General features: G+C 51.2%; 1 protein-coding gene and 1 long non-coding RNA gene across 2 annotated transcripts in view; one reads left to right on the top strand and one right to left on the bottom strand.

Annotated features, from left to right (window-relative positions):
- NMNAT2 (nicotinamide nucleotide adenylyltransferase 2) overlaps nt 1–8,619 on the bottom strand; it is a 172,465-nt gene that overhangs the window by 25,019 nt on the left and 138,827 nt on the right. Inside the window, exon 8 of the mRNA XM_032291188.1 lies at nt 4,218–4,294. Coding sequence (XP_032147079.1) covers nt 4,218–4,294 — 77 coding nt within the window. The remainder of the gene's footprint in view (nt 1–4,217; nt 4,295–8,619) is intronic.
- LOC116560021 overlaps nt 6,625–8,619 on the top strand; it is an 18,593-nt gene continuing 16,598 nt past the window's right edge. The window contains exon 1 of the long non-coding RNA XR_004272746.1: nt 6,625–7,844. This is a non-coding gene — a long non-coding RNA (uncharacterized LOC116560021). The remainder of the gene's footprint in view (nt 7,845–8,619) is intronic.

The raw sequence follows: 8,619 nt of genomic DNA, 5'->3' as shown, positions 1-8,619 counted from the left end.
TTTTTTTAATGGAGTCTTGCTTTGTCACCCAGGCTGGAGTGCAGTGGTGCGATCTCAGCTTACTGCGACCTCCACCTCCTGGGTTCACGCAGTTTTCCTGCCTCAGCCTCCCGAGTAGCTGGGATTACAGGCATGTGCCACCACACCCAGCTAATTTTTGTATTTTTAGTAGAGATGGGGGTTTCACCATGTTGGCCAACTGGTCTTGAACTCCTGATCTCAAGTAATCCACCCACTCCAGCCTCCCAAAGTGCTGGGATTATAGGTATGAGTCACTGCACCTGGCCGGCCAGCTCTATTTCTAGCAGAGAGCCAAATCTTCTATAAGAAGGATTTGCAGGACAAAACCAGAATGCTTTGAAATCAGTGACTATTTATTTATTTATTTATTTATGTAGAGACATAGTCTCACTCTGTCATCCAGGCTGGAGTGCAGTGGCATGATCTCGGCTCACTGCTACCTCCGCCTCCCGAGTTCAAGCAGTTCTCCTGTCTCAGCCTCCTGAGTAGCTGGGATTACAGGCGCCTGCCACCAAGCCTGGCTATTTTTTGTATTTTTAGTAGAGACGGGGGGTTCACCATGTTGGCCAGGCTGGTCTCGAACTCCTGACCTCAGGTGATCTGCCTGCCTCAGCCTCCCAAAGTGCTGGGATTACAGGCGTTGAGTCACTGCGTCCGGCCTGAAGCCAATGACTTTAAATTCACTGAAGAAATTTTGAACCTGGTGCAGTGGCTCAGGCTTGTAATCCAGCACTTTGAGAGGCTGAGGTGGGAGGACCAGCCTGGGCAACATAGTGAGACCTCATCTCTAAAGAAACAACAACAAAAAGACATTTCATTAGCTGTCCTGAAGAGGGGAGAGAAAATAGAGAAGATGCTCTTGGGGATAGAAAGAGCAAAGAAGTGGTTCTGCTGTCCTCCCACCAACTTTCCCCACAAGAGGAAGAGGCTACAGGTCTGTGAAGCCCACTCCTCCTCTCTCCCAGGCAGCACACTAGCAGCAAAGCCTCAGAGGAGGATGGGCCTGGTGAACACAATGGGGCCCAGCACAAGGCCTCCAGATTCAGCCAGGAGTTCCCTGTCCCAGGTGGGTGTGGAGCAGAGCACTTTGACTTCAACGGATGGCAAAGGCTTGGCCAGGGATGATGTCAGTGGTGACCATGGAAAACTGAGATTAAAGGACTGTCCTTATGTTCAGGGTGTGCAAGAGCCTCTCGGGTCTGCTAATTAGTAATGGCTGAGACTAAATTTCCACCATCCCTGTGGGATAGGGATTTAGAGTGAAATGTTAATTTGATGTAAATACATTAACACGATATTTCTGGCACACCTCTGTCTCGTAGGCTGAGATTCACACTCATTATGTGAGGAAACAGCTTCTTGGAATTCTCTCCGCTCTGTCTCAGACTCGGTGGTTCTAAGGACCTCGCAGATCAGCTGTGGGTTGAGGCAGGGGACTGAGCAATTGGCTGGCAGGGTGGGGAAACAGGTCGACTCCAGGCTCTAAAAAGCCCTCTGGAGCAAGCTTGACCAAATCCTGCTGCCTCTGCAGGGGACTGGATTTTTCACCACCCTGGACAAGCTAGATGTACGGTCCCTGCTGGCCTGGGACTGTGGTACCCTCTGAGCATAGCTAGGCTGGGTGTCCTGGGACTCCAGGGTGGCCAACCCAGGACTGAGGGAGGCCCCAGGATATGAGTATTTCAGTTTTAAAACCAGGTAAGTCTTGCACACACAGGGACTAGTTGGTCACCTGATCTTGCTCTTGGTTCATTATCTCATCCATCCCTGGCTTCCAGAGAATGTTCCAAAGTCATCTATCTCAGACTGGAGGTTGGAAATGGGATAGGAGAATCCCTCCCCTTTTTCCACAACCACCCAGATGGGACAGAAATTCTATGATCTAGAAAGAGAAGAGGGTCAGGGCTGGGACTTGCCAAGTGGTCAAGTGGGAACACATTTGACTCAATGGGTTTACTCCACCTCTGTGGTTACATCCCTGGTAAATCAACAGCAATTGAATGTTTCTCAGATTTTCCAGCCAACCCTGGTCTCAGCACCAGGGACCAACCAGAAGAGGAGACCTGGAGCTCTTGTCCCTGGTCCTCTAACATTGGTATCTGACAACACCAAGACCAGCCATTTTGGAGTGAAGTTAGAGTACCTGCAATCTAAACTGGCAATCTAACTGGGAGGAGCAGAGAGGGCCTGGCCTGCAGCAAGGCCCGAAATTGTGTAAGTTTCAGGCTCCAGGAAGCGTGGGTCTGCCCTAGAGAGGAGGCTCCTCACCCATCACACTTAGTAAAGAGTCCCCAGGGATTCCTGCTCCCAAGCACCACTCCAGGCTGTGTGGCAGCTATTGACCTCATCCCTCTAAATCCCTCCAGGACTGCCCAGGCCTCTGCAATAAAACCTGGCCGGGGCAATTGCCCAGATTTGCCTGGATTCTCGAAAGAGCTTTGCTGAGCTCCTGTATAGAACTTTGCCCAGCATTACTTTTGACTTTCACAGCCCCTTGTGAAGTAGGGAGTAAAGCAAAAGCTAATTAAGCCACTTAATTTAGAATTGAAAGGAGGTTTAAGATTTCACCTGGAGGAAATGGTTCCAGGGTGGAGAGGACTGTATATTTCACACAGTATACTTTACTTCCCTGAAACTTTCCCTGCCATCTTGGTTATACCACAGCATGTTAGCATTCATGCCCTTCATCGTGAATAGCATGCGTATCTGTGCGTCTATTTAAGCAAATTCACTTCTTAGCGTTATTGAGCATGACTGCATGTCAGGGGCACCAGCTAGGCACTTTCAATAGACAATACCATTTAAGCTTTCCAAACCCATGGGAGGTAGGTACTATTATTATGCTCATTTTAGGGACGGAAACAAACAAAACTTAGGATGTATTTTGTTGGCCAGGCGTGGTGGCTCATGTCTGTAATCCCAGCACTTTGGGAGGCCGAGGTGGGCAGATTGCCTGAGGTCAGGGGTTTGAGACCGGCCTGGCCAACATGGTGAAACCCCGTCTCTACTAAAAATACAAAAATTAGCCAGGTGTGGTAGCGGGTGCCTGTAATCCCAGCTCCTCAGGAGGCTGAGGCAGGAGAATCGTTTGAACCCGGTAGGTGGAAGTTGCAGTGAGTGGAGATGGTGCCACTTGTACTCTAGCCTGGGCCACAGAGTGACTCGTCTCAAAATAATAGTAACACTACTACTACTACTAATAATATATTTTGTCATGAGCTGTGTGCGAGTAGAACTTGAATCTTGAGCCTGAGCCTGACTGGCTCTGTCCTGCCTCTGTCTCTCTGTCCAGAGGCACATAAATGTACACGAAAATATTTCATATGAGTATGTCATGCCACCTATTACTTAGGGGCAAGGATTGTATGGCACAACACTTCTTTAAAATCTCAGAATGCTATGGATAACATTCTACAGGTTTTACAAATTAAAAAAAAAAAAAAAAAAAAAAAAAAAAAAAAAAAAACTGAGGCAGGTCCAGAGTCACACAGTAAGTTAATAAAAAACATTCTGCCTAGAATTGCTGTCTTGGGAATTCAATGTCCATAGAGCTATGGGGTTGGGCACTAGCTCAGGCCACCAGGTGAACAAATTAATGAAAGAATAAGAATGAATGTATGTGTGAAGAGTGAGTAATTTATGGGTGAGCTGGTTTGAGATCATCACAGTCAGATCTGGCAACAAAAGGTGTCACGGAGCTCCTAAGTGGTGTAAGATTAACCTCCAGGTTCCCTCAATGCCAAGTCAATTGCCAAGGATCCTGCCCACCTCTTGCCACGCACTTCTCCCCTCTGGACCCTTTTTCTCTTGTTGAGGGGATTGGGGGTGGTATTTACCACCTCTTCAAAAGGAATCAAAGGGAATCAAAACACACAATAATCTCAAAAGGGCAAAGATGTTTTCTCCCTTTCTGCTCCCCACCCGCAACACAAACACATATCCCAAGCACTATTTGGAGCCAGATACTGTATGACTCAGCTTGCTTTTCTCCCAGGAGCTTTACTGGAGCAATCTTGAGGAGGAGTTAAGTATAAAAATGCAGTAGCAGGTAGGGGAGAATTTTCTACCATAGCATGTGAATGGACTGGCCTTTTAGGAGCTCAGGAGAAGTGAAGACGAGGCCAGAACCAAGCACACCTTTCCCATCCCTCCCAGTCCCAGCTGCGTGCGTGCCAGGCGATAACACTGCTACTCACATCTGCCTCGTTCCAGAGCCCGGGGATGCAGAAGGACTCCAGCAGGTCACTACCACACAGCAGCAGGATCCGCAGCTCTGAGGAGGGGGAGGAAAGTTTGCAAAGGGAGTAAGTGGAGGCCTGGGTAGCATTCGACTCTCAGCCTTCTTCCCCTAGTGCATACATAACTCTTGCACCTTTGGGGCTGTGGGGCCAGGTTCTCCCAGCTGACGCTGCCCCAGGGCGTGTGCAGTGCAGAAACCCCTGTTCCCCTTTCCCTCAGGCTCATTTCCACAGCACCCTCATTCCCTGCGGGAGGAATTACTCATGCAAGAAGAGAAGGTCATAGAGGGTGACCAAGGGCTCTGGCTTTCCCAGGACAGGGATCTTTCAGGGCTAAGCCAGGACGGTTCGTTATTGTAACGGCGGCTGAGCCAGCGGCGCGCCTTGTCTAAGGTCTGAGGTCCTCTTGCTTGCTCTCTGTCAAGCTCGAAGGTCAACGGAGTTTGGATTCTCTGCTACTGTGCATTGTCTGGAGTTTGTCTCCCTGACATGGTAAGGGGTGTGAGGGGACATGGAGTGTACCTGGAGGTAGCTGAGTATATCAAATGTGTCACATGGCCGCTGTCCCCAGCAAAGGGCTTGAGGGCAAGGCTGAGGCCCCTCACGGTGCCCGTACTTTTCCCGGCACCCAGACGCACTTCCTGCTTGTCCGTGGTTTTTCTTCCCTCATTAAGCCCACACCGAATTATCCCAATGAGGCCCACTGTTGTTTAAAACAGGCAGCAAGTGGACTCACTTAATAAACTGAGCAGTGGGGAACAGCGTCCTCACCCAGGAGGTGGCTCAGGGTGGAGCATAGCGAGGCTCCAGCCATCCCGGCCCTCCCAGCAAGAGGCCGAGGCTGGCGGGCGTGTCGTCTGAAACAGCAAGGCAGCCCTGCACTGAGGTCACCACCAGCTTTCCACGGACAGCTGCCAGCACAGGCCCTGCCTGCCCGAGGCCAAGGCCAGAGATGAGAGAAGCTGCGGGCGGCCCTGCCTGCCTAAGACCCTGAGGAGGACTTTCAGGTGGGAAGCAGTCCCGTGCTGTGAAGTGAGTTTCTAGGTGGGACTCCTGAAGCAGGGGGGAGGCTGATGGGCCAAGGGTGGGCAATGCCAGCATCTCATGGTCCCTGGGACACGGCAGCCCTCTCACCTCAGGGAGCCCCACTGAGGGCTGGGATGGTGACTATGAAATATTCCTGCAGCCTGTCCCCTCTCCTCTCCATCAGACCTTAGTCTAATGATCTGTTTGTGTGCAGGGGTTTTGCTTTATCTTGACAGCCCCAGGGTCTGGCAGAGTCACTGGACACAGAGGTCCTGCAGGCTGCCTTCAGGGCAATCTGGGATGGCTGTGCTGCCTATCGGGGCCTCTGCTCTTGCAGCATGGGGTCACTGGGGAAAATGTTGGCCTGAGTCAGTGGCGCCTCTGCGTTGCGCCATGGGACTTCTGACCTAACTCCCCAGCGGTGGAGAGGAAGCGCGCTTGCTATGTCTGACAGGAGCCAGGCTGGACTTATTTCTGGGAGCCACTCGGGCTTCTAGGTCAGTTTTCTGTAGAAAGGGCACGTCTCTGTAATTCTGGCTACCTAAAAGTCCAGTTAGATCAAGCTTGTCTACCCGTGGCTTGTAGGCCACATACAGTCCAGGGTGGCTCTGAATGCAGCCTAAAATAAATTAGTAAACTTATTTATTTATTTTTGGAGACAGAGTCTTGCTCTGTCACCCAGGCTAGAGTGCAGTGGTGTAATCTGGGCTCACTGCAACCTTTGCCTCCCAGGTTCAAGCAATTCTCTTGCCTCAGCCTCCTGAGTAACTGGGATTATAGGCATGCACCACCACACCTGGCTAATTTTTGTACTTTTAGTAGAGACGGGGTTTCACCAAGCTGGCCAGGCTGGTCTCAAACTCCTGACCTCAAGTGATCCACCCACCATGGCCTCCCAAAGTGCTGGGATTATAGGTATGGGCCACCATACCTGGCGTGTAAACTTTTCTTAAAACATTATGAGGTTATTTTGGTGATTTTTTTTTTTTTTGAGACAGAATCTCGCTCTGTAGCCAGGCTGGAGTGCAGTGGCCCGATCTCAGCTCACTGCAACCTCCACCTCCCAGGTTCAGTCAGTTCTCCTGCCTCAGCCTCCCAAGTAGCTGGGACTACAGGCATGCGCCACCACACTCAGCTAATTTTTGTATTTTAGTAGAGATGGGGTTTCACTGTGTTGGCCAGGATGGTCTTGATCTCTTGCTACATGATCCACCCACCTTGGCCTCCCAAAATGCTGGGATTACAGGTGTGAGCCACTGCTCCCGGCTTTTATTTTTATTTTTTTATTTTTAGCTCATCAGCTATTGTCAGTATTAGTGTATTTTATGTGTGGCCCAAGATAATTCTTCTTCCAGTGTCACCCAGGGAAGCCAAAAGATTGGACAGTCCTGTATTAGATGGTCACGTCAATAAGGCACGTGCTGGCCCTCAGCTTTCCCTGTATCAGTGGTTCTCAGCTGAGGGCAATTTTGCAATTGCCAAGGGACATTGGCAATATCTGGACACTTTTGGGTGTTAGGACTGGAGAGGAAGGGCGGCATGCTACTGGCATCTAGTGGGTAGCGGCTAGGAGCACTGCTAGACATCCTACAATGCACAGGAATGCGCCCCCCACCCCCAACACAGAATTATCTGTTCCCGAATGTCAATTAGTGCCAAGGTTAAAAATCCCTGCTTACAGCCATGAAAACGAATCTCTTTCCTATTCCCAAGCCAGGGTCGCAGTATCCCAACCAAATATAATAGCACTTTTCTTTTTTAAGCCAAAGCGCAGAGAGTTCCAGAGTGGGATCTCTGTCACCTTTTCTTGCAGGACCAGCGCAAACATTTAAGTCACAGACAAGCGGTCCCAGCCAGGCTTGGGATCCCACGTGTGGCCGCTGGAGGGCAGCAGTGACTTCTCCCAGTTTGTGTCTGAGACTAGGGCAAGTTTCCAACCCACCAGCCTGTGGCCTGGGGCAGCCCGGGAGGAGCAGTTAGCCTTTAGAAGCATGTAAATAGGGTCAACAGATGCTAATGGAGCTAGGAGAAAACGGCTTTTCCTCATTTAGTGTGCAAGGAAATATCAAAGAGGGGAACATGTGAGCCCCAGGGCCTCACACAGCGCAGGAATGAAGAGTCGGGAGGCAGAGTAGCTCCCTTCCAGCTTCTCTGGGCCAGCCTCCTTCCCCAGGTCACCCTGATCCAGGGCCACGAGCCGGAATGCAGCTCTCTGTCCACACTCCTCTCCCAGGAATCCCGGCTATGTGAAGCCCCGGCCCCGCAGCCCATCCCAGTTTCCACTGCACCCAGCAACCACCTGGAACCATGTCAGGACCTGAGTCCAATCTGTGGCTGCCGAGCTCTGCTTGCTCGGAACCCAAGTGTTCTCCATTCTCACCCCTCACTGTCTCTTCTCTGTCACATGCAGGTGGACCCTCCCTCTCAGTGAGCACAGGGGATGTGGAGGGAGACAGGCAGAGCCTGGGGAGGCAGGAGGTGAGAGGTTACTCCCCAGCTGCATTTTCCATCCCTGGCGCCTGGCTCACCATAACTCCAAACTGCTACAGAGCAAGAAGAGTAAGCAGAGACCCCTGCCCCTCCAGAGGGAGCGGTGAGCTAGTGGAAGTGACCACAGCAGTGCTCTGTGCAGCACTGATCATCAGTGTCCTCTCTGGGAGGGGACTCCTCGAGTCAGGGTGGGGAGAGCCTGATCTACCCACCTGGGTGCTGGAAAGCCAAGCAAGGCTACGGCTGAAGCTTGCCATAATGGAAAGAGAAGTGCACATGGAATACAATGAGAAGTCCTAAGGCTGCTCTGAGCTCACTACGTGGGAAGGCGGCAGGTCTTGGCCAGGCTGGAACTGCAGGGAAGTGGAGTGCAGGAGCTTTCAGCCTAGCCCGGCACCTTCACTCCCATCCTTGCCTGATGGGCATTCTGGGGCTGCAGAACCTACAGCCAAATGCTCCTGCCTGTTTTGGGGACCAACCAGGAAGGCGGGTGCTCCTTCCTGTGGTCTTCAGAGACTGACATGCTGGTCAGTAAAGGATATTAAAATAGGCCAGGTATGGTGGCTTACGCCTGTAATCCCAGCACTTTGGGAGGCCGAGGCGAGTTGATCATGAGGTCAAGAGATCGAGACCATCCTGGCCAACATGGTGAAACCCCGTCTCTACTAAAAAATACAAAAATTAGCTGGGCACGGTGGTGCACGCCTGTAGTCCCAGCTACATGGGAGGCTGAGGCAGGAGAATTGCTTGAACCTGGGAGGCAGAATTGTAGTGTGCCAAGATCGGGCCACTGCACTCCAGCCTGGTGACAGAGCAAGACTGTCTCAAAAAAAAAAAAAAAAAA

This window comes from Sapajus apella, unplaced genomic scaffold, assembly GCF_009761245.1.
Source record: "Sapajus apella isolate SASKATOON/1434 unplaced genomic scaffold, GSC_monkey_1.0 scaffold25, whole genome shotgun sequence".
NCBI classification, from domain to species: Eukaryota; Metazoa; Chordata; class Mammalia; order Primates; family Cebidae; genus Sapajus; species Sapajus apella.
The sequence above is the reverse complement of the archived record's forward strand: the minus strand, read 5'-3'. Positions and strand labels throughout refer to the sequence as shown.